Below are 26,609 nucleotides of genomic sequence, written 5' to 3'. Positions count from 1 at the left end.
CAAAGCTTTTAGCGCTGGTTTTTTTACTCAGAAATTTATTGACTTTCCGAAGGAGAACGGATTTTGACCGGCAGAGGAGGGTGAACAGTGACACTTGGATATCTTTTTCTATTTGTTAGATATCTGCTCACTCCAGCCTTTATACATTACATTTGTGGCTAACTAAATATATTAGAAACATTTTTTTTATTTTGCACAACCTATTTATTTACCCAGTTTTTATTTTTACATTGAACTGTTCCTTTAAGACCTACCCTTAAATTCATATGCCTCCTCCCATGCGGATAACACAGCACCCCCAGCACATGATTAAACACCTTAGGGGCCCCTAACAATAATTTCGAAACCCCCAGAACAAATACCAGGCTTATATTCAACATGCAGAGCAGGGCACACACAGGCAGAGTATGTCACATACAGGCAGAGTATGGCACACAAAGGGAGCATAGGGAAGGCAGAGTATATATAGTTAGTATCGGTATGGGTACATAGAGGGGTGTGTGTATGGATGCTGGGTTTTCATTTGAGGGGTTGAACTTGATGGACTTTGTCTTTTTTCAACCCAATTTAACTATGTAACTATGTAACAGTACAGGTGATTACAGCCTGAATTTGAGGTTTAGACAATGCAGGGGCCAGTAATCTCTGTAGTGATACCATTTAAATCTTACACATGGTAAGCAGACACAGCAGGCAGACTTTCATGTAGGGGGGCACACAAGTTGGACAGTCCTGCTTTAACTTATGTGTTTAATACAATAACATACACATGCTAGAAATAGTCAACATATTTAGTGCAAAGAATAATCATATATTGTTTATTCCCTAGGATTGCATTCTGGCCTTCTTTTGTGCTACCAATCTACATCTTTATTTCATTGCACTAGCTTTGTCCTACATTCTGAATGGCAATGGATAAAAATAAAACAAATACTCACTTCTTTCAGCAATTGTAACTTCACATATTTCTTTTAATCGTACAATAAGAAGTTGATCTGCTATCACAAGGACATTACAAACAAATTCTACATTTGCAGACTCTGAAATAAAAAATAATGAATGTGTGAATTTTGTTTAAAGCACTAGAAATGTCAAATGTTAAGAAAAGGTTAAAGGGGTGGTTCACTTTTACATTTATATTTAGTATGTTATAGAATGGCCAATTCTAAGCAATATTTGGTCTATTTTTTTATAGTTTTTAAATTATTTGCCTTTTTCCTCTGACTTTTTTCTAGCTTTCAAACAGGGGTCACTGACCCCATCTAAAAACAAATGCTCTGTAGGGCAACAAATATGTCATCAGCCTATGACTGTCCCTGGTAGACACGAAACACATCAGGCCTTGGTTCTTAATTTCTGGAAAATAAAATGTAAGCTTTTTTTACCTTTTACTTTTACTATTTCATGGGTCCAGGCCTGTGCCAGCCTCTTTTTAAAGTTACCTGAATTTTCAGCATAGCGCCATCAGATGGCTACAGGTCATGTACAATATAGAGTAATCAGTATGAAATTCTACAGTTGTCCGTTTTTAGACTGTAAAAAAAACAAACCACAGAACTGCAAAGGTTCTTATGCACATACCTTTTACAGTAAGGACCTCATCTGTATAAATGTAATCAAGTATAACTTGTAAGACATCTGAATGGATCGGCATTTCCAGCTGACTGCAGCAAGATGCCTGTTTAAAGAAAATGGAAATGATACACAATTTTAAGAACAATTTTAGGTATGCTATTCCAGGACATGGATACAACTCAAATGGCAATGTATGCTGAAAATGTTTGCAACTGGCTTTTGACAATGCCATCTATTTGTTTTATGTGCCTGGATTTCCTGCATCCAAAATTCACTTACTCCTCTCCCTTTGGTGACATCAGCTTCCTATATGGCTATCCCCCTATCCAGTTCTCAGTGCATTGAGTCCGCAGTGACGTAACTAGAGGGGGGCGGGCCCTGGCGCGGGACGTGCTGCCGGGCCCCCCTGCGTACACCCGGAAACGGCCGGGAATTGTGGCGCGTGAGCTGCCGGGGGGGCCCTGAGGGGGTGCGGGCCCTGGCCCAATCGCACCCCCTGCTCCCCCGGTAGTTACGCCACTGTGAGTCCGCAAACAGGTGCACAGTGTATAAGAAACTAACAAAACATATGTTCTCAAAAGCATATTAGTCACTGTTTGGGCAAGAGATTATATGGAGGATTTTGTATGTATAAATATCTATTTTTATACAGTGCAACTTATATACACAGAACTGTAAATGTTTAATACACATTAATAGTATAGGCAGGTACCAACTAATGGATTCAATTTTCAAAAATGCATACGGTTTACATAACGTGCCACATATTAATAGACTTACACCCATATGTAATAAAAGGCACAACGTTTGCCCAGTAGCAGTAACCCATAGCAACCAATAAGATGTTTGCTTTTAAACAGGTGACCAGTAATTTCCACCTGCTGATTGGTTGCTATAGGTTACTGCCCTTGGCAAAGGAGGAAGGAGGTTCCTGCACATTAATGCATAAAATCTAAATGCATGTAGAACGTTACAGGAACGAAAAGTGAAAAAGTTTTTTAGGGAAGTGCATTTGTGTGGTGTAAAAATGCAAAGGTTCGGAGAGGAACAGGTTGCAGCTGTCTTGGTGTGATACAATCTAGTAGCATGTACAATGCTTATACAAACCCTACAATTAAATTGTTGGTACCCATAACCTTGCCCAGTTCCTTTAATTTTACCAAAATACATTGATTTTTGTAGAGCCTCCTTTTCCTCAATAACAGCATTGAGCATTTTGGTGTAAGTGTAGGTTTGCACGATTGGTAATTTTCACCCATATTTGTTTGCAGACTTTCCCCATGTTATTCAAATGATACTGATTATTCCAAATTTCAAAAAACCCAGATTCTCAGCTGGACTGAGTTCAGGGCATTGACTGGGCTACTGCAGGACATTCAACAACTTTTTATTTTTCATTAACTCCCGGGTTTATTTGTCCTTGGGTTTAGGATAATTGTCCTGCTTCATGATGAACATTCTCTGAAGATTCTATCTTTTTAGAAGTGTTAAAGGAAAGCTATACCCCCAAATGTAATACTTAAGCAACAGATAGTTTATATCAAATTAATTGGCATATTGAAGAATCTTACCAAACTGGAATATATATAGTTAAGCAAATATTGCCTTGAACCATTTCGTAAAGATTTGTGTGCTGCCTTCCAGATCACCTGACCAGAAATACTACAACTCAAGTGACCTAACATGTATGGTTTGTTTGTGTGCACCATGAATCCTAGGATCCCAAGGGGCGGCCCTTATTTTTTAAAATGGCAATTTTCTATTTATGATTACCCAAAGGCACATACTACTATAAAAGTATATTATGAGAATGGTTTATTTACATGAAGCAGGGTTTTACATATGAGCAGTTTTATGCAATATATTTTTATGGAGACTTTCATTGTTTGGGGTGTGTAGTTTTCCTTTAAACAGATTTTTTAAAAACATGCCAAGACCCTTAAAAGCAGCCAAACAATTTTTGTTTTGCTATTGCATTTTTCCCCCCACACTTTTAATAAATTAACCTCCCCATCTGAGATTCAGTGTTTTCAATTATCAAAGAGAGCACAATTTCAGTGTATATCTGATTTGTACCTTCAGTAAAATGAGAGATAAGGGAATAAACAGGATACTAAATTACTACAGGTATAGGATCCATTAATCTAAAACCTGTTATCCAGAAAGTTCCGAATTATGGAAAAACAGACCATAGACTTAATTTTATCCAAATAACCCACATTTTAAAAACGGATTTCCTTTTTCTCTGTAATAATAACAACACACCACCTTGTACTTGATCAAAACTAAGATAATTAATTCTTATTGGAAGCAAAACCAGTCTATTGGGTTTATTTAATGTTTACATGATTTTCTAGTAGACTTAAGGTATGAAGATCCAAATTACGGAAAGATCCATTATCTGGAAAATCTCAGGTCCCGAGCATTCTGGATAAGTCCCATACCTATGTATGTATAATATGCTTTTTGTTCTTCTTACCTCAATCCAGGAACTGCTTAGCATGCTATTAAAATATTCTGCAGGAAACAATAACAATGATTTAGACTAAAAAGTAAGGATTGTAGAATAAAAAAAAAATTATTTTTTTTTAAATTATAATTCATACCTAATCTTGCACAAAGTACACATTTATGGCAATGGAATTCTTTTCCATCTTCTGACTTCATCATGACATCATAATGGGAAGAGCTAGAAATCCAAAAATTATTAGGTACATATATATAACAGCTTACCGTGTAACTGGGATCTGGGTCACACATACAAATTACAGGAGCGGATTGCCTTTCAGCTGGTTTTTTTCAGATATTACACAAGAAATAAAGGCTTTTTTTTCAATTGCCTTCTATTTTTTGACTGTTCCTAATATTGAAGTTTAGTTTCAGTATCTCCTCATGTCTTGGAAAGGGACACTGGAACAGGGGGGGGGGGGCGCGCATTGGGGTCCAACCGACTCTAATGTGATATATTAGTTGGTACATTGCTTATCTTTGGCAGCTGTTGCTAAAATTCTACAGATGCTGCAGAGACATCAGCAAACTAAAAATTTCAGCGCCTGGAATACGGAGATGCCAGTCTGAAACACCAAAGAGGAATAGCAAAGTTTCAACTTTAGGAAAACAGTCAGAAATAAAAAAAAACTAGAAAGCTACTGAACAAATGTCTATTTCTGTTGAACTATTTTGAAACACCTGAACTGAAATGTGTTTGGAAAGTGGGTAGCTCCTTTAAATCATATTGCATTGGCTCAACGTTAAAGGACAAGCAAAATGGTACATGCATAGGATCACTTCTCTGGAAACCGGATATACAGAAAGCTCCAAATTATGGCAAGGCTATCTCCAATAGAAGAATGAGAAAAACTCTGGCACTCAAGGCAAGTGAAATGCAGGGTTTCCCCTTGCTTTTATTTCTTGTGCAGACGTGCAACGTTTCGGGGTGACCCCCTTTATCAAGCATCATGCTTGATAAAGGGGGTCACCCCGAAACGTTGCACGTCACCCCGAAACGTTGCACGTCTGCACAAGAAATAAAAGCAAGGGGAAACCCTGCATTTCACTTGCCTTGAGTGCCAGAGTTTTTCTCATTCTACTACATATTGGGGGTTGCCGTACCTCTACCCTGTGCACCAGGCGTTCTCTGGGAAGTTATTAGAGTGTGCTCTGCTTCACCTTGTTCCTGTTAACTCATCTCCAATAGAATCCATTTTAAGCAAATTATTTAACATTTTTAAAATGTATTTCCTTTCTCTGTAAAAAAAAAAACAAAACAGTACCTTATACTTAATTGTAACTAAGCTGCATAAATCCATATTGGTGGCAAAACAATCTTATTAGTTTTAAATATTTATTAGTAGCCTTAAAGGGGAACTAAATTCTAACCTCCTCCACTCCCCCCTCCACTACCCACTCTACTGTCCCCCTTCCAAGCTCCTTCCCCGCAGCATCTATTCTTCAGAGAAGTTGACCTATATCCTGATTTATACAGAGTTGCACAGCGGAGTTCAAAAGTGCCACCTTCTATAGGTCTCTGATCCTCTTCTGTTAGAGTAGCGACATGGATCTTCCGGGAGCACACGCAGTAGAAGCCGATTCAGCACATGGATTTAACTGCGCATGCTCCTACAAGATCCTTGTCGCCACACAAACAGAAGAGGGTCAGAGACAGACAAAAGATGGTGCCTCAACCTTTTCTATCATTTGAACTTTTATATCCTTAGAGCCTATAGGCAGACATTTCAAAAATTGCATTCATCTCAAAAATCTTAATGGACAATAGCCTAAAAAAATCATGAGTGGAGGGAGGGAGGGGGCGTATGGGTTATGTTTGACATTTCAAAGTTACAAATAATCGATTCTAACTAGACTATATCACTTTTGAGCTCAATCCCTTGTTCTAGCACCTTAGAGCACAATCAAATATTTTGATTAAATGGATACCATTTCTTTTGGTTGAATCGCAGTTTGTTTTCACTTTTCTTATGGAAAACATTAATTCTTCCATTTTCATATCTGACCCCATCCAGTCTGCAAAGCAAATAAGAGGTAACAGAATGAAATAACGTAAAAATCAATTATGGAATGTTATTAAAATGTTATTAAATGTTATTAGAATGTTATTAAAATGATCAGTACTGCAAGTCCGCTTGCTTTTAAGCTAACATGGAAATAAAAAACAAGACCTTGAATATTTTTAAATGCAATAAATATTGGATGGGGGCCTATTTACATATCCAAGCCTTAGCATGAATGCTTTACAAACCAAATCTGCAATGAAACAGGACCTGCTAACTTTGTACAACTAAATCATTTACATTGGATATCTTCCTTAAAATACTATAGGGTATCATACATGAGTTTAGGGGATGAATATCCCAAGTAGAGTTCTACATTTAAAGGCTTGATATTCCAGACTATGGGATTCCCTTTGCTAAGGAGGATTTATATGTTGGGAACATTGTTAAAGACAGGAGATCATAGCTGGACAAAGATGTAGATACACCCTGCTCTAAAACAAACTGTTGAAGCCTGGCTGTGTTATTGGATCAGCAATTCATTTAAAAGTTGTAACTGTTAATAAAGCATCTGTAAACAAACATATTTCCAAAACAATAAATGTCCTGTTTTATTATGGAATGGTGTAAAACCAATATATCATTGTAAAAGAAACCGGTTATCCAGAAAGCTCCAAATTACAAGAAGGCCATCTCCTCATCTTAGAGATGACAGACATATGCTACTTCCATTTCCTGTAATGCTAAACCTCAAGCATTCCATTTTGCTTCTAAACATTCTGATTGCACATTTATCAATTGGTGAAGACAGAGCAAAAAAAAACCCAAAATGACGGGAGCACATCCCATACTTGCTTAATGTGCTAGCTCTGGGCATGTTTATCATGTGTTGAAAATGATTCCATACAAGATACTAGAGAATCTGCCTCTGCCGTTTTTCACTCCGTAAATGTATGGTTCACCTTTAGGTTCATTTTATTATATTATGTAATGGCTAATTCTAAGCAATGTTTCAATTGGCCTTTTTTATTGTTTTTGAATTATTTTCCTTCTTCTTCTGACTGTTAATAATCTAATAAATGCTGTGTAAGGATGCACATTTATGATCATTGCTACTTTTTATTACCCAAAGTTCAATTCAGGGCATCTCTTGATACATATTCCAGTCTCTTATTCAAAACAATGCATGGTTTTTAGGGTCATTTTAAACCCTAGAAACCAGATTGCGGAAATAGCAAATGGAAGAGCTGCTGAATAACAGGCTAAATAACTCAAAAACTACAAATAATAAAAAATTAAAAACAACTGCAATTATCTCAGAATATCATACTAAAAGTTAAAGGTCAACAACCCCTTTAATAATATGCCTCTAGGAATCCTACTGATGTTACACTCTTTGGAGTGTCTCCTAAGACCTTTATCAAGACCATAAAGGTCTTCGGAAAGGACTGAAACGTTGACACACACACACACACACACAAGAGGAGATTTTTCCAATGAAAAGGAATTAAATTCAACCTGTTTATAGGTTATAGACTCTAGTTATACTGCTAACACAATGATAAAAGTTAAAAAGTAAAGCTGACAAACCTCGAGCTTAGGTTAGACAATCCAAACTTCTTGGCAGTATTTTGCAGCATTTTTACAGGGCTAGTTTCATCACCAATAGATCTAGTCTTTTTGGATTGCTTTGTCTTTCCTTTCTGCTTCTCATTTTCAGCACAGATTCTGCTGTTCTTATAGACTTCATAGGCAGATTTGCCCTCAATATCTTCACGAAAACCCATTTTCTGGAAGTTACAGATAATTGTATTCTCATTTTCTTCTTTATGCCAAAGCTTTGGCTTATGTCCTTGCAACAGCATATCACAAGTGTCCGAATAGATAAATTGGAGAACATGCGAAAACAATTCAGGTGGAATTTTCTCAATGACAAACAAATCACATCCAGCTGCATCCTCCCCTTTTTGGTGCACCTCTGGAAAGTCAAGTGAATTGATTTCTCCAGAAGAGAAAAGTTTACTGAAGAAGTCACATCGAAGAGCTAGTATGTACTTATGTGCTGGAAAAATCTTTGTACCAACTTGGAAAGTGACATCATGAATGCTATCTGTCTCATTCGCTTCATTCAGAAGTTTCTCAAAATCTTCAGCAAACACAGATGAAGACACTGAAGGCACCTCAAAAAGGCTAAACCAAAATAAGTATGTGTTAAAACATTTCCAGATGCACATCTAACAGATAAACTGATAAAAGAACTTCTCAGAAAACAGAGAGCACAAATAAAGGTACCAGCTTCTACTCCATTATCCTATTTCTTTCAAAGAAAAACCTACTTGTAAAATAGATTTATTAAACAATAACTACTAATTATAATTTGCCTTTACGATCAAGTTATTAAATACAGTAAAAGGTCAGCTGTACCCAGAAGGCTGCATGTTATTGAAATACTAAATAAGAAAAATCAGCTTGAAGTTGATATTACCTTGTTTTGGGATCCGATTGTAAGACAGCAAAGTTACACCCACTGGGATCTGTAGCAACACTAACAGCCCGATGGACAAAAGGGAGCTTCTGCATGCTGATTTTTTCATACACATTCTGAGAGTCAGAGTGGCACATTATATTGGAAATTATATTCTCTGAAAAAAAAAAAATGTTATGAGGAGGGGGAAAAAATGTAATTAAACCCTGAGCACAATAATCTGATGAAACCACCGGAGATAATTATTTACTACAAACCAACCACCATTTTTATTTCAGTTAAGTATATTTGGTTTACCCCAGCCAGTGGAGATGGCAGGCCTCTAGAAAAGCCTCCCACCAACATCTAGTGATACAAAACAAGATTTTACAAATTAAAAAAAACATAATCATGTATAAATTTAGGATACATCTGTAGTATCACATCAAAAATGTATATTCCATTAGAAATCCAATTCTTTAAAAAGTGGAAAAGTGGAATTAGAAATCCAATTCTTTAAAAAGTGGACATGGGCTATAAAAAGTTCAGAGAAATGCTTTATGTGCTTCATATTTTTCCCCAATCCCCAGGTCCCCCTTTTTATTTGATAACATTGGGGAGCTCTAGTCTGTGTTCCATCAGTCCTCTCTTAATTGTCTCTTAATTTTAATTACCTTTCTTTTTCTTTTCCAGCATCCACTTTCCAGTAAATCCTTCCCCATCTTGTGTTACAAACATGATTTCATTCTTATTTAAAGCAACATCAGACATAAATAATTGGCGACCATAAACCCACCAGCACTGTTTCAGTGAACTGCCAGGTGATTTCCAGCAAAAAACCTATGAAAATGGATAATAAAAATTAGAGAATAAAACTAAAATGTATCATTTACTAATACCATTTAGAGTTCCTTCACAATCTAATTCTTCGGATATATATAATAAACCACCTGTGATTTTCAGCTTTTGTTGAGTTATTTGATTGATTTACATGGTATATTTAGATATGGTCTTCTTTCAACTGGCTTTTCACAACAATATTATCTTGATAAAGGCTCTGGACACGAGCCGAAACGTCGATTGCTGACCATTTTAATCATGACACAATAAATTAATTTTTTATATGAGAAAACACAGGAGTGCGCTACCATTTTTGCTCGTTTGTATATATATATATATATATATATATATATATATATAAAAAATTGTTGTGAAAATCAGTTGAAAGAAGACCATATCTAAATATACCATGTGGAACTATACAATTCTCACTGGTGTGACCATTTTTCTGAGAAAAACATGCACATGGAAATATTTTGACGCGTTTTTCTAAAATAAGCCATCATAGGCGAGAAAAAGAGTTGCACGCAATTGTCTCCATATATCGATGTCTAGGTCATGCTTAAAGTTAATTTAAAAGGTGAACAGCCCCTTTAACTATCATAAAAAACACTCAAACACTAAAAAGTAATAATCTCATACCCTTCCAGCTTGATCCAAAGCAAAAACACTTGCAGGCTGGCCACCATTCTCTTTAAGATGCTCAGGAGCTGCCTTATGTTCCAAAATGCCCCCTGAAACAAGAACTTTCTTCAGGTTTAGCTGTCTGCAAGACAAAAAATATAAGACACAGTTTGGGTCATGTAACAATCTGAACAAACTTTTCATGTAGAAAAAATATATACAAAAATAGGCAAGAATGTCTTACTTTGATGCAAGCTTTTTGCACTGATACTCGGACAGAAGGTAAATATCTCCCCTTTCACTGACACAAACTGTAGCGCCATCACTTGCTGACACAAGAGTTATGTTTATATCTTTATGATGAAGTGCGGATACTTGGCGAGGACAACTTACAAATTTTTCTCCATTAGGATCTTGCAAGTATCCTGCAAAGCAAGAAATTAAAAATCTCAGCATGAGCACCAAAGTTCACTGTTTAATAAAATAAATGCATTCGGTATGTATGACAGCGATATTAGTTAGTTAGGTTGGGGGAAAGAAAAGGTATTTTTAAATACTTACTTTATACACTTTACATTTACTTTAAATGCCCATTTAAAACATTTAAACATGTTATTCATCTTGAATAATTTTGGAAGTTTTTAGGGTTATTTACTAAAATCCGAATATATCTCAGAATTTAAATAAAAAAAGCTTGTCCAAACTCCCATCCTCAATTTTGCCTTATTTACGCATAAAATAACTGAAATAAAACAAATCGGTAAAAAACACAGAAAAAAATCATATGATTCAGGGTTTTGTGCGATTTTATTGACTTTTTTTCTCAGAATCACTTATTTCTCCGTGTTTTTGCCCCAAAACCCTGAATTTATCGGATTACCTGGCTAAACCCAGAGCAAAGCTATCTTCCAATTGGGATATGGACATTTCCCCTCGACTTATACAGGACGTCGACAGGTCTGAGATAGCAGATTTTCAGATTCTGTCTTTTTACAGCACAGGGGTAAAATAAATCTTGAAAAAGTCACGTTTTTGCCCCAGAAAGCCCGAACAGATAAATTTGAGGTTTAGTAAATAACCCCATTAACGTTGTGGGGGTTTTTAGGGAGCCAAATCTGTTACACTAGCCTAAACCAGGACTGTTGTCTTGGAGACTAGCAGACTCGAGATGACCCTACCAAATGATTTCTATGGCCTCCAGGTTCGAACAAATATGAAAAACAGTTGCATCACTTGGAAATAGCAGGACAGCAGTAGTCTAATAAATGCAAAGACCTTAAGAGCGCAGTCACAAAATGAAGTGTTCTTTTGAAACTTGGGTTGCTTTATAAACAGAACAGTGTTTTATATTTAAACAGTTAATTAAAGCAAAATGTAGTGCATATCAAATACCAAATCGATTTTAACATTGTGACATAGTATAAAAACCTGTAAAATAATATATTTACCTAACTGGCCACCATTCAATCCCACTGTATAAACAGCATCTTTAGTCCACAGAACTGTGTGAAACCTTCCAGCAGCGACCCCTAACACAGTCTTTCCCTTCATGGTTTTGGCCTGAATCTGCAATTAAATTAATAATACTTTAATAATCACTTGGAAGTAATCCAGACAGCAAGACACTTTAGTAGTCCCAATATTCAAACTGACTCATTCAGTTTAACGTATCACTGTAATGGAATAGTTTCATAATAATGATAATCATAATAAATCAATCCTAAAAGTAGCTTAGCAATACATTTAAAATGAAAAGCATTTCCTAAATGTAATCTTTTTTTTCTTTTAAGTTTGTAGCCTGCCACACTCTTCTCTTGTACGAAAAACATAACTGGTCTTAAATGGTAACTTTTATAAAAGTATTGCAGTATTTTAAGTTATAACTGTAACTATAGAGGTCCGTGGCTCTTTATTTATTGTTTCCCTGGTCTCTCTCTCCCAGGCAGTAATATAGGAAGGGTTAACTATAGCAATGTGGATCAGTACATATAAAATGAAATATTTGGTCATGATATTCTTATAATTTTGAACAGGTTAGCTTTCCTTTCCTATAAGTGTCATTGGCATTTTGCTACACTATACACATATAAATAGAATTATGTACTCTTTGTAACACAAATTTCACTGAGTCATGTGACAAGAGATTATTGAGCACTGTTTATAGGCAATGGAATCTGAAGTTAAGGCAATGTGCACACCATGAGGCATATAAACATCTATGAATAGCTTCCACTTTAAGAATGTTCTCACTGCATTTATTGCAGTCGGTGAGTGACTTCTGTAAACCTCACTCACTGGAAATGAAACCGGGTGGACTTCCATGTAATTGTGTCCGATTTGCATCAAAATTAATTTTGGTTAATTGTATGCAGTTGCATCAGGAACAGCAAAATTGCATCAGACTCATGACCCCTTTGTGACTGCAATGATGCTGAAGTTCCAGGAAAAATAATATGGGGATTGTGCTCAAAATTGCATGCTCACTGCACTAGTTTATGTAAATGAGCCCTACAATCTTGCATACATAATACAATCTCCATATAGATATATTTTTTTTTTATCTAGACAAAAGTAACACTTTCTTGGATTTACTACAGTTATTGGCTCAAAAGCTTAGAACTAAGTTTCCACAAAGGATTTTATTTCATTTCTAGGAGGAGGATTTACAGCCAAACATTTTAACAAAATATGCTAAACGAATGCAAAGTTATATATGCTTCATAATTTGGGTTAGGAAGAAAGTTGTAGCATATATAAGACCATTATAGACGTATTCATTTCACATTACCATTCAGCTTACTCGTCTATTCAATATTCACATACCTGCCTTGGAACATTTGAATTTGGAGGGGGCGGCTGAATTCCAAGTTGATGAAATGTATTTAGTCCAAATGTGTAAACATATCCATCTTCCGTTAGAACTACTGTGTGATCCTTTGCTCCAGCGACCTGAGTACATGGATGACCACGAAGACCTTCCACCAGCCTAGGAACCTTGAAAATAAACACACATTTTGTAGCTAAAAATATTATAATTTCACATTTCAATAATGTCAGAAGCTTTTAATAAGACATGTGGCAGAAAATTAAAGGATATTTTTATAAGACTGAATATGGAACTGTATTGAAAAAAAAGAAAAACATCTCATTGGACCCAAATTACAAGAATACAATACTTTAATTGTCCAAAACAAAAATCCACCTTTGAATATTGCAGCCCTGTCACATGAGTTTCTTTAAAGGAGCTATGTATTCATCTGCAATTTTAAATGAATAGTGACAATGTTCCACATTTATCAAGAAAGCATCACTATCAATTTAATAAACTATCCAGCTGCCTCCTTGCAGACCTCTTCTCCCCCGGCTTCTTGTTATGGACTGGTGTTAATGTCGGACCCAGCTTCTGTCCACAATATCTAGTATAAGCAATACTAAAACAACTGGACTTGCTGAGTAATCACTGAAGACATTTCACTACTCATTCAAGCAGCTTCTTCAGTTCAACTGACTAGTTCTCGGCATATAAACTATTCCACTAATCCAATCACAATGGCACATTGTGACTTTTCAGAGAGGTGACATCTGAAACTGATTCTGTGGGGTTACTGTGATAGGTTTACCAAGGTATCCTAGAACAGGTGCTAATTGTAAGAGTTGCATGAATGAATGTGTGAAGTGTTCTGAAACCGCCGGGGTACAGATGTTACAACAGCATTGTATGTAGCAGACAGGTGGTGTCGAAGGCCCCCTCTCTGAAGAGTTACAATGTGCCATCATGATTGCATTAGTAGAAGAGTTTATATGCTGAGGATTTCCAACACCAGTCAGTTGAACAGCTGCTCGGATGAGTAGTGAAACGTCTTCAATGATTACTCAGCAAGTCTAGTTGTTTTAGAATTACATATACTAAATATACCATGACCTGGATGAATGAAAATCTTCAGAGTCATTATGTCCACAATGTTTCACTAATGGACAGGAATTCCTTTTAGTGAACTGAAGGAGGTGGTGGCAGGTTTTTCAGCTAGCCCTAATAAGCAGGGCTAAAACAACTTCATGCCATAGCTTGTAAAAAAAAACATCATTCCTGAAATAAAAATAAATCCTTCAAGAGCAATGAAACACAATACTGTTTGTCACTCAGTGTTTTGTTACGGCTAAATGCAAGAAAATACCCTGCCATAGGAAATACTGAGAATTGCCTATGTGAAAAATGCATTTGCATGCTTATTTGAGCGATAACGCGATTTGAGTGTTTTGGCAGAGTGAATTCCCAGCATTGTCTACAGCAGAATATCTTCTGGTAAGAAGTTTCTGTAACAAAATGCTGAGCGACAAATAGCACCATGTGTCATTGCCCTAAATACATTATGTCCAGAAATTCTATGTAGACCATACTGTTGATGCAGGTAAAAAATATTTAAATATTTTACTCTTCTGCAGCACTTTCATTCACAGACTGAAAATGTAAGTCATTACTTCTCCTGGGCTGGAATTTCTTAGAGCTGCCTGGCCCAGTTTGACTATGAAAATGCTGGTGTGACCAAGATGAAGCAGAGCGAACATAGAAGACTGCTCACCACAGTTTTATGACAAGCCCTTCGACATCAGACTGTTAGTACCCTATGTTCTGAAGGTTTAGATTTCGTTGTATCAATATACCAGTGAAAAACTAAAATACCGGTATGCTCTGGACCTGGAGTTTCCATAATTAGGATCTTCATGCCTTGAATCTACTAGAAATCTACTAGAAAATCATTTAAACATTAAATAAATCCAAAAGGCTGGTTTTGCTTCCAATAAGGATTAATTATATCTTAGTTGGGATCAAGTACAAGGTACTGTAATCATTTTTAAAAAAATTGGATTATTTCATTATAATGGAGTCTATGGGAGCCGGCCATTCCGTAATTTGGATCTTACTGGATAACTGGTTTCCTGATAACGGATCCCATACTGGTACTTGAAGTGAACTTTTGTTTGAAAGTGCTGTTTTTTAAAATTGTATGAAAAGACAGAAATTTCCTTTTGTTTATGAATTCTTCATAGTGCAAGGGACTTTATCCTTTCTAATGTACAACAGTCTGATACATACTTGATAAAATACAAATTTAACAAGCTTGCAACCTTTATTCTGCCCTTGACAGCAAGCACATGTGCAGGACAGCATCTGGCCTGTACGATTGACAGCTATTACACATTCATAAAGAGCAAAGGATGGAAGTGATGCACTGATGGAGAAAACCCAGGTGATGAAGGCACTGGGAGGGTGCATTAAGAGAAGCACTGGGAGGAAACATTTAGAGAAGCCCAATGCACTTATACACTTAAACAAGAGAAAAGTACTCAACTACTTACAGTACATTACTAGAGCAGGTGAAGCAGGTAAATATCACAAACATTGTGGAGCATTACCAACAATATACTATAAACGCTTGTAATCTGGTAATAATGATAAAGTCAGCATACCAAGCATGTAAGTTCATCTCCATGTCCAAGGCGACCTCCTTGTCCATGTCCGCATGTGTAAACTTGTCCTTTCTGAGACAGGAAGACTGAGTGAAATTTGCAAAGTACCATCTGAAAAGAAGGAATGTCACAAAAATAAACACCAAAAACATAACAGAAGGCATATGTCTAACTAGGGGTAGCAGTTTAACTGGTTGAAGTGGTTTGTCCAATTTCATTTTCTTCGACAAAAATATATTGTTTTCATATGACATTTTGCCTATTTATAAAAACTTTACGAATTATATTTTAGCAAAATATCACCGATATCACTATGTTGGATCATAATGAAATTCCATAATTTCCAATTAAAATTTTGCATTTTCCGATTAATTCTGTGCAGAACTGGGGCTTAATTAATCTAAACAGTTTAATATGCTTTTGGAATTATCTAAACCTATTTAACATTTTCTAATTTTTATTTCAGATTTACAGCACGTTGAATAATTTCAGTATTTAAGATGTCTGGTGCAGCCCCAATTCTTAAAGGCGTCTTAACATCATTATCAAGTAACAATGGCTTATAAGTAATTAGGGATGCACCAAATCCACTATTTTGGATTCGACCAAACCCCCGAATCCTTTGAGAAAGATTCGGACGAATAGCGGACCGAATCCTAATTTGCATACAAATTAGTGGTGGGAAGGGGAAAACATTGTTTACTTTCTTGTTTTGTGACAAAATGTCACACGATTTCCCAGACCCTAATTTGCATATGCATATTAGGATTCGGTTAGGCCAGGCAGAAGGATTCGCCAAATCCGAATCCTGCTGAAAAAGGCCAAATCCTGGCTGAACCGAATGCTGGATTCGGTGCATCCCTATAAGTAAAACATCAAGCATACTGGTTGTAATTATGAATTAAAATGCAAACCACTGACATTGAAAGAACACAATTGACTTGTTTATCGGCTACAATTTTGCACCAGGGACAGGACAAAAGGCAGAAAGTGTCCAGCAGTTACTACAACTTAATGGATGTGCAAGGGAATCATTCCCATGAGAAAACTGTACATGTTTCCTTAGCTATCGTTGCTAGGCCCTTAGGAAACATTACTGAGGTCTATAGCAAGAGCTGATCTTTAAGCACCAGTGAGATTTCCCTTTGTAAGGTACAGTTGGCTCTGATAGGGCCTTGCTACTACCAAAACACAGCCCCCTTTTGAACAAGTAAAAAAAAAAAATGAATGGGCAGACAAAATGTTGAATTCAAGTGGAGTGCAAACTTATTTAAGGCACAGTACAGCACCTAGTTTTAATATGGCTCTTGCTAAACATGCTTTTTGCCTGTTTCTTTAATTAAGAAATATTAATGGTTTTTGTTATTTCTTGCACTCAACAAATCAAAATTGGATAGTGAAAATTAAGTCACATTTTACTAGCAAAAGCACAATCAAATCAAGGGTCCACTGAGAAACCTCTACATAGAGCGCTTCTCTTATTACACAGCCTAATGCTGCCCATAGAAGGGCCGACAAAAATTGCCAACTCGTACATGGCAGAGCAATAGTGGGAAGCACTTAGTCAACAAACAAAATGTCTCTACTAATAGAGACCAAGGGAGGTTGGACATACGTAAATGCCATTAAGCCCAAATGTCTTTGTATCACACCATTTCAGAACTTACTCGGTTCCACACATATGTTTATATCTTTGGTTATGCTGCTCTAGTTTTGTTTGCATTTTTATATGCAAAAATAAATAACAACACACTAAGAAAATAACATCTGCTGATTCGGTCCCTCTAGAATAAGTCAGCTTATTGGCCTGTGTATTGGTCCAACAGCAGATCTGTCCAAAAGTGATCAGTCTGAAAATCAGCCAGATTTCAATTTGGCAGGTGTTGATGAAGTTCTCAGATGATGGAGGTAGGCCCTCAGTGTATGATTAGCCCGAGTTGGCCCAGCATGCAGATGGCCAAATGAGCATATCTGGCTGTGTATGAACAAGCTGCAGCTGGGGGATGGAGGAGTTTTGCTTATACACAGTAGTAATGTGCAGACTGACCACTGGATGGGCAGGTTTAGGTGAAATTTTGCCAACCATTGCGGGTTAGGGTTGGTTGCGGGTCAGACTGGGAAAGTACACACTGTATGTCCTTTGCTCATGAAGATTCCCTGTCTTTTAAACAGAGGTGGGCACAGACATAGCATACAAAGTACGGGTTGAGCGTGGGTAAATGGCTACAATGGCAACATTTTGCAGTTATTGTTGGGTACAGAGATTTTCCTGAGCTGCTCATCACTAATACACAGAGCTTTCTAGTGGACCGCTGATTTGTATGTACCCCTATGAGTCAGGAAGCTACTTTACTATCTATTTCAGATTTTACACTACTTAGCGCAAGAAATAACAAAACTCGTATATATTTACAAATTATAACAGGTAAAAATCATGGTCAGCAAAAGCCCTATCCAGGTTATTAATGATGAAAACAGGGTATACTAAACCTTTAGTAAAAACTAAAATCATTTACACAAACACACATACTGATAGCATGTGTTTGACCAGCATTACCTGCTTGATATACACTCCAGAACGAGGAAACATTTCCACTAGCTCGGGATGGTGCTTGCTTTGTTGAGTACCATGTCCCAAAGTGAAATTGACATTGTCCCCCCATGTATAAAGCTCAGTGGGATCTTAAACAAAAGGAATAAGAAAAGAATAATGATTTTAGATACCTTAGGAAAGACAATTATAAAATGAGATTTTGTTCTTACTGTAAAATCTTTTTTTTCTTCAGACAATTGGAGGACCCAGGAACTACCAATGAGCAAAAAAACTGGCAGAGTGTACAGGTTTTGTTTTTACTTTATTGGCTCTACCCCTCCCAGCCACCCCTCAGTCTCAATTACAAAAACAACTCAGATAATCACAACTGAAAAAGGCAATTGATCAAAAAGAGGAATTGACTACATCAAATTTCTTACAGGATATTGGTAGACTTCTACTTACAGCTGGGGTAAAGGCAGAATGAGGGGTAGAATAATTTTCTGGTTAAAGAGGAATGTCACACGAATGTGCAGGCAGGCGCACCTATTATTTCATAGTACATGGCCTGAAATATACCCCCAAGAATATGGCCAACATATTGATAGCTGAACTGTCAGAGGTACACAGGAAAGATGGAGAGTTGGCTCTTTACCAGTGTACTGTACAATTACTTGCCAGTGTCTGGATCCTGCGGTTGGATGCTTTTCCTCTACTGATTGCTTCCGGGTCAACCCATATCCAAAGGGGGAATTCTATTTTGTCTTAAAACCACTAACTGGTATTGATGTGTTTGTGTATGGTTTGTTACTTACTTTCACAGTAAACTAGCTCACCATGTCATCTCCATACAGTGGCTGTCTATGTAACATATCTGAAGCAGCTCTTCTTATCTATAAATGCAAGATACTTGAGGCATATGCATTAAGATGATAAATGGTTTCTCAGCAGGTTACATATTCACTATAACAAGGGATACAAAGACTTTCTAAACTTTTTCAACCTCAAGGTTGTTCCTGTAGCAATTGTGCTTCACTGTAGGGCTGATGGCATATTGGTTTATTCCCTATGAAGGATACTTCTGCAAAAAACAAGCTTTCCCTGCACAGGGTTTCCTCTTCCCCTGCTGTTATGTCAATCTGCTGAGCCGGGGAGGAGTGGAGCAACATCCTTCAAACCCACATGTTATTAAAACTATTCAGCAGACAACAGATTACAGAAGCCTCCTGCATAGGGAGTTAAACTCTGGAGCCTAGACCTGCAGTTATCTTCGATCAGACTCTTTTTTTGCAAAAATCGATTTACTAAAATAAGTAAAAGTAAGAAACGTGATCAGTGAAGGGGTATTCGTAAAAAAAAAATGCACTGCCATGTTTCTAAACTCTCCCAGGTGTCCCTCAGCAGTTTCCGACCCTTGCGTATGCAGGAAGATTTAGGGTAATTGCACACATAACTGTTTGTGCCAAGAAGATGGTGGCAAAGTGCCTGAAAGCACCTATATTGTATTAAAATGTGATGGCCTGCCAGCAAGCAATAGTTACAGTGAGATGCAGTAGTCTGCATTTCTAGGTAACTAACGCCTGACAAGCTCCTTGCATATTCACTATAATTCAAGTCACCGTTGATTTCTGGTACAATAAAAGTGTGTTGCACCTGTAGGACCATCCAGGTGTCCCAGTTTAATGTGAATATCAAACTTGATATTTTTGTAATATAAGGAGTGCTTGGAAGTACTACACTATCATTGTTTTATTTGGGGAATACCTTTGAGGTATCTGGCAAAGTATGTTTAGAAAACTCAAAAGGAAAGCAATGTAACTTGTGTAGGGGTGCGGTGAACATGTAATGATTGGATTATTAATTATACAAGCACAAGGCACACTAGTGTTTACATCCAGCTACCTACTGAAAGTTGTACTGAGTACATCAATAAGTGAATAATATTCTGTTTTTAAACTTGGAGGTTAGGGCAAGAAAGTAGAAAAATTATAAATCGTACCACTAGTTTTGAAAACAATGTGGGGAGGTCTGTCTTTCATTACCAGATCCAACGGAGTATATCCATCTTTATCTTGAATGTAAAGGTTACTGCCATGCTATGAGAATAAAGAAAAGCGACACTTAAAACCAAATTTGCTATGAGAATAAAGAAAAGCGACACTTAAAACCAAATTTGTTTTTATACAAGAAACATGTAACATTCTGACATTCATAGATTGATATTTTTTTTAAAAAAAAGTATTTGGAAATATACACAGTATTTATAATGCAATGCAAGTTGCTGTCAAACAGGAATTACTTTTATACACATGGTGTTTGTACCTGCAATGAAGGTGCTGAATGTGGAACTAACAAATTGGCATATTTAATACCTTACTGTGGCTATTAAATGCTATTAATGATACATTTTCAAATGTTCACTTTGCTCTTCATAACTTTAATTCTTTTATATACAGTCTGATGTAAGTCTCCACTATTTGAAAACTGCCTAGGTTAAAATATTAATCTTTCCCACCTATAAAACTGAAGTGCCATGCAAATCCTGATGGCCTGTTTATTCAAGTTGAAGTTAATACAAGTCAGAATATATACAACAGCAAAAAAACAAGGGTTTACCTGCTCTGCAGGGGCAAGGCTTCAAAATGCTAGTGACCCAGACTTTACCAACCTATGTATGCTATAGTGAATTTCATTAAACCTGATTTGCTAAACCGTTTAAAGGAACAGTAAAATCAAAAAATGAAAGCGTTTTAAAGTAATCAAAATATAATATACTGTAATGCACTGGTAAAACTGTTCTGTTTGCTTCACAAACACTACTATAGTTCATATAAAAATACTGCTGTGTACCAATGGCGGAAATTGAAAAAAGGCTATATGGGACAGGTTAAATAGTGGATAACAGATAATGGTGGTAGAACATAATTGTGTTATCTGCTACCTGCTGTGTAACCTGAGCCTTTTGTTCTATGAATGACTGCCCCCCATTGCTTCACAGCAGCTTATTTATATAAACAATAGTAGTATTTCTGAAGCAAACACAACAGTTTTACTACTGCGGGGCAACACTGCATTGTATTTGTATTACTTTAAAACACATTTTTTGATGTTACTGTTTCTTTAATTAGAACAGAAAAAGTTCCATGTGTCTAATATTACTCACCTTTAAAAGGGATAACGCACAATCGATATGTCCATAGAAAATGCTTCTGTGTAATGCAGTCCATCCTGATTCTTTGTCTTTGACAGCCAAGTCAACACCTTTTCCTGTAATTAACCAATCAAGTACATTTTTCTTCCCACAGGATGCCGCAATATGAGTAGCATTCCGCCCAAAGTCATCTTTGAGTGTAACAGCATTACAGCAATAAGAAGAAAGGAAGACCTTTATGTGTTGCTCACTTGCTCTAGTCACCACAGAAATAACATCCAAAGCATGCTGGAGAGAGCGACAACGTGTAGTGCACTCGGGCCATACTCTTTCCATTTCTTTTCAAGCTGACAATTCTTCTTTGCAAATGTCACTACAGTGGATGTGGATTCCAAAAAACAGCCCGCATACCACAGAAAACTCATACCATGATATCCATTATAGGTTTTTGTGCTATATGAATAGATTTGGCACTTCAATACACTTAATAATAATATTAGAAAAATAAATCCCTTACAACCCACCTCCACGAGTTTATAAGTAAATGTTTGTGCAATATATTCTCGTTATGTTAAAGGCATAAGTCCAGCAGCAATATATAGAAGGATGTAGAGGGAGGGACAGCCCTCCACTCAAACTTCTGTCCTTTCAGATCTCCATGATTGCAAATATATCTGGGTAAAGAACAAAAAAATAGAGAAACACAGTTTATATACAAGAGTATACTGCAAAAATCAACATAATTGTTAAAAGCCATTATTTTATTACATTCACTGCTCTAGTGTGTAGTACAAAAACCTCACATTTAAATGTAATCACACAATCACGATATTGCACAGAGAGTGTGACTTTTATCCAATTGATTAATTTTTAAAATTATTTCCTTTTTCTCTGTAATAATAAAACAGTACCTTGTACTTAATCCAAACTAAGATACAATGAATCATTATTGGAAGCAAAACCAGCCTATTGGGGGTATTTAATATTTACATGATTTTCTAGTAGACTTAAGGTATGAAGATCCAAGTAACGGAAAGATCCGTTATAGGGAAAATCCCAGGTCCGGAGAATTCTGGATAACAGGTCTCATACCTGTACTTAAATGGTTAAGGGAGTTGCAGTTGTTAAATGGCACACAAGCACATCTACCATAGGGACAGACACTCCTATGACAGTCCTGTGTAGCAAAGGCCAGAGAGAACAAGAGACCACAATTGGAGTTAGGGAAGCTGTGTATATCGCCTATTTATTACAGAACTAAATAAAAACATTTTTAGTGCTTTAGAAAAAATCACATCATTTTCAAAGTAGGCTTCTTATAAAATATACATTACTAAGAAACAGCCAGCTTGTGATGATTTAACTATTTACACACAACTAAGGTGGATTAACACTGAATACCAGGACTAAGAGGATTTTGCTAAACAGCAATTTCTCCCATTAAAACCGTAAGGAATGAATCAGTGTGCTATGCTTATGAATAAGAGCATGACACAAAGTTGATTTAATATGTTTATGTTCAAATAAGTATGAATTTTTACCCGATACTATGGGTGATGTTGGTTAGCATATTCTTCATACACAATATCCTTCTTACAGAATATCCTTCGTAAAAAAGAATATGTTCATGTTTATATCGCTGCTCAGTTTCAGTAACATTTATACCAATGGTACTACTGTCCTGGAAGCTTATTTATGAAATCTGAAGTTGAGATTGAATTAAATTATAGATAATCCAAAATCAAGTTTCACCCCTAGAGTCCTGAATTGGGTATCTGTGGAATACCCACAAAGTGTTTAAGTGTTGGGCAGAAAGACTAAAGATCCCTGACCATGCTGGAGTTCCAAGAGGTACCCTGCTTTAGTACCCAGGCTGATTGCAGTATTGCATTTAGAGCAAAATGAACACCTCTTGAACACACAGAACAAATGAAAGTGTGATCTGTATGATCTAAACCATAATGCCTCAATATAATAAAAATGTATATCAAGAATAGGTACATTTCCTACAAGCCAGCGACAGACCGATCAACTCACAGGAACCATCAAATTAGTGGTAGCAATTTTGTCCCAAGAAGACTAAACCAATTTCTAAATTAAAGGTTTACATTACATTTAACACTGAAATACAGTAAAAAATATAGATTGTAAGTTGTCACGTGATTCTTATAACAAATGCGGTACTATGTAGCTCTACGAGGCAGATTTATTGTCTATACTGTCAAATTCAACTAGGGAATTATCCAAACTCGATTACATTTTTTTTAAAAAATTGGAAATTTAGAGATATCAAACTCTGGCCCTTTAAGAATTCAAATTCGACTATTAGTCACCTAAAACCTGCCGAATTACTGTTAAAGTCAATGGAAGAGGTCCAGGGTAAATTTGGAGATGTTTGCAGCCTTTTCGGAGAAAAAAACTGGAATTGAGTTTAATCAAATTCGATTAGAGTTTTTGAATCGTTTAAATTTATCCCAGTTTTATTAATTCGATTTTTAGAAACAAATTTCGACTACTCGAATTTCGAATTTATGGGAGTTTATGGGAGTTCTGAAAAACTCACATGAATTCAATATTCCACCCTTGATAAATGTGCCTCCCGTGTTTTATGTATATGTATCTTTGTAATTCTATATATTGATTTGTTGCAGTGATTGCCCCCCATGTCTTATATAGATACATACAGTACACACAGTTGATATGTATATATTTTTTGATTATCACCTAACACGTATCGCAAACTGTTTTGTGTTGATACCATATGAATTTCTTTCTGCCTCGCAGTTTGGCAGGCTGTTAGCCAAAATCTTATTCCACTGCTGCACAATTTAACAGTAGATACAGTAAAGATAAAAAAGAAAAAAAAAACCACATTAGGCCATCAAGTTCAACCTATGTGAAACCTTGCTATCCATAATGATTCAGAGAAGGTTAAAAAAAAAGGAACCATCCCCAATTTGCTTCACAGAGGTAAAACCAATACCTGGATCAACTTGTATTAACCCTTTGCCTGCCAACGATACATGTGCCACATTTTATGCAAAGTAACAGGTTTAAAGTGACACTATGGGGGAAAAGGCATTGCCTAGCAACACACTTTTCCTAAACCATCCTTAACCTGGGAATCCACCGGCAGGGAAAGAGATGTGTTAATTTCAGCATACTTGTATTTTCTCTCTTGCAAAAAAGGCAACCAACTCTATCTTTACTCTATCTAATGAATCTGCCGGTACAACCACTTCAAGGAGAGAAGCTTCACAGCTCTCACCATAATAAGAAGGAAAAAACCTATACACACCTTGAGACATTTCTACTTGTTAATAGGGGATCTGGCTATTATAAGCACTACTTCTCTAGTGTAAAACATCCCAACCTTTCCTTAGAACAGTAATGCTCATTTTAAGTACTAGAGTCCAAATCTGCTCTACATATTCTAAAGGGATTGTTTTTGATCACTAGATATTATGCTAGTTCAGAATTTCCCCACAAACTCCATAGACTTTTAAAGTTATTCAAAGTTGTAAAACAGTGGCTTCAGAAGTGGGTATTGTTAATTTAATTGCAACACCACCAGGTCAATAAGGTTACATATTCAATGGCAGTACAGGAATGAGATCCCTTATCCAGAAGGCTCTGAATTAAGGGAAGGCCATCTCTCATAGACTCCATTGTAAACCAATAATTTTATTGTTTCCTTTTGCCCTGTAGTAATAAACCAGTACCTTGTACTAGAGTCCTACCAATTTTTTAAACCTGACCCGGAGCCCGCAACCCGAATATTTACCTCCTTCGATCCGCTACCCGACCTGCAACTGCCTTATCTGCAATGCCCAAAATGGAAAAGCCCGGGCAAGACATTGTGAAATAATTCACATTCATTTATATGGTATTGTATTTCACTTTCTTTCAATGTGAATTGGATACAAATATCACAAGAAGAATGTGTATCACAAATATATTATGTAGAACACTACAAAGTCAAGGTGTGCCATTAAAAATACAAGTTATTTCCGCAAAAGAAAGGTAAATTAACAAAATCCTCCTTAACAGTTAACTTTTAGTATGTCCAATTCTAAAAAAAAACTTTTCAATTGGACTACATTATTTATTTATAGCTTTTGAATGATTTGCCTTTTTCTAATGATTTTTTCCAGCTTTCAAAACGGGGGGTTACTGTCCTCATCTAAAAACAAATGCTCTGTAAGGCTACAAATGTATTTCTACCGTTACTTTTTATTACTCCCGTTTCTAATCAGGACCTCTCCTATTCCAGTCTCTTCACCAAATGAATGCATGGTTGTTAGGGTAATTGGACCATAGCAACCAGATAGCCAAAACTGCAAACTGGAGAGCAAATTGATCAGAACATCACTATCTGCATTATCCTAAAAATTAACTCTACGAAGGTAAACAATCCCTTTAAGCAGCAGATGTCAAAAACCCAGGTAACTCCACAAGTTTTGAGACCTTATTTCCTATTACCATTTAGGTGTGGAAATGAATTAGTTTCAGAACATTGTAGGCCTAAACCACTGTCACCCAAATCAAGACTTGGGGTTAATAGAAATCTGTGGGACACATTGTGGCAGTTTACAACACTCAATCATCCACCAGATACTCCAACATTCTGCATTACAAACAACAAGAGAGCATAGGCCTTCGAGATATGGCCAGACAAATATAATTGAACTACAACTCCCATGATTAAGCCTCGAAAGCGAATGCTGGCTGCTGTATGCTGTGCATATAACTCTCTCACAGACAGTTTCCATTAGATAAATGCCCATTTCTCCTGTTCAAGATGGCACACCCCCTTCACAAAGCTGCCACCCAGAATGACAGCTGCTAAAGCTCTGCTTTGTCAGCGCGAGTGAAACCCAGAATGATATAGATGCTCTCACCAGTCGCTAGTTGAAGAGACAAAAGCTTGGTTGGCACGTAAAATCTACAAAGACCACCTCGGCCATTAGGCTACAGTAAGAACATAGTAACACTGCCGGCAGTCGTAGCGTTAGCTCCGAGAGCAACTTGTCCATTGGCAGTAAGCTGCACTGTGATTGGCGGAGAACTGACAACACTACAGTGTCCATTTTAGGACATGTTCCTGCATAACTAATATGCCGCATGCGCTCTCCCTCTGTCAAACCTACTGCCGGCACGTGTCCACACTCTGCGGGTTCCCATTGGCTATTACATGCTGGGGTGGAGCCAAATAATGCAAGAGGCAAAACGGAGGAAAACAGATGAAATACACCCAGCGTTAAAGCTGCTAAGGAAAACAGATAGAACACAGTTGAGATTTTGTGAAGGAGGGTTAATGCTCTGGATTCCGCAACTGAGATGAATGACGGCTGGAGTATAGAGAAGGAGGCATGGAGTATAGTGGATGAAAGGGAGTGCATGAAGTATGGAGCAGGAGGTGATGCCATAGATGAGGGATAA

General features: G+C 36.7%; 1 protein-coding gene across 9 annotated transcripts in view; it reads right to left on the bottom strand.

The window, feature by feature from the left end:
- ibtk.L (inhibitor of Bruton tyrosine kinase L homeolog) overlaps nt 1-26,281 on the bottom strand; it is a 52,609-nt gene extending 26,328 nt beyond the window's left edge. Inside the window, exons 1-17 of one of the 9 annotated variants that reach the window (XM_041562155.1) lie at nt 26,069-26,281; nt 21,180-21,841; nt 20,016-20,112; nt 18,041-18,165; nt 15,484-15,594; nt 12,838-13,008; nt 11,463-11,580; nt 10,259-10,439; nt 10,033-10,156; nt 9,225-9,390; nt 8,572-8,728; nt 7,677-8,276; nt 6,013-6,099; nt 4,182-4,264; nt 4,055-4,092; nt 1,582-1,678; nt 939-1,040 (exon numbers count right to left, since the gene is read on the bottom strand). In XM_041562155.1, coding sequence (XP_041418089.1) covers nt 939-1,040; nt 1,582-1,678; nt 4,055-4,092; nt 4,182-4,264; nt 6,013-6,099; nt 7,677-8,276; nt 8,572-8,728; nt 9,225-9,390; nt 10,033-10,156; nt 10,259-10,439; nt 11,463-11,580; nt 12,838-13,008; nt 15,484-15,594; nt 18,041-18,165; nt 20,016-20,112; nt 21,180-21,503 — 2,581 coding nt within the window. In that variant the 5' untranslated portion in view covers nt 21,504-21,841; nt 26,069-26,281. 9 annotated transcript variants of the gene reach the window in all.
- Between the last annotated feature and the right edge of the window lie 328 nt (nt 26,282-26,609).

This window comes from Xenopus laevis, chromosome 5L (assembly GCF_017654675.1).
Source record: "Xenopus laevis strain J_2021 chromosome 5L, Xenopus_laevis_v10.1, whole genome shotgun sequence".
In the NCBI taxonomy this organism is placed as follows: domain Eukaryota; kingdom Metazoa; phylum Chordata; class Amphibia; order Anura; family Pipidae; genus Xenopus; species Xenopus laevis.
This window is presented reverse-complemented; position numbering and strand designations above follow the sequence as displayed.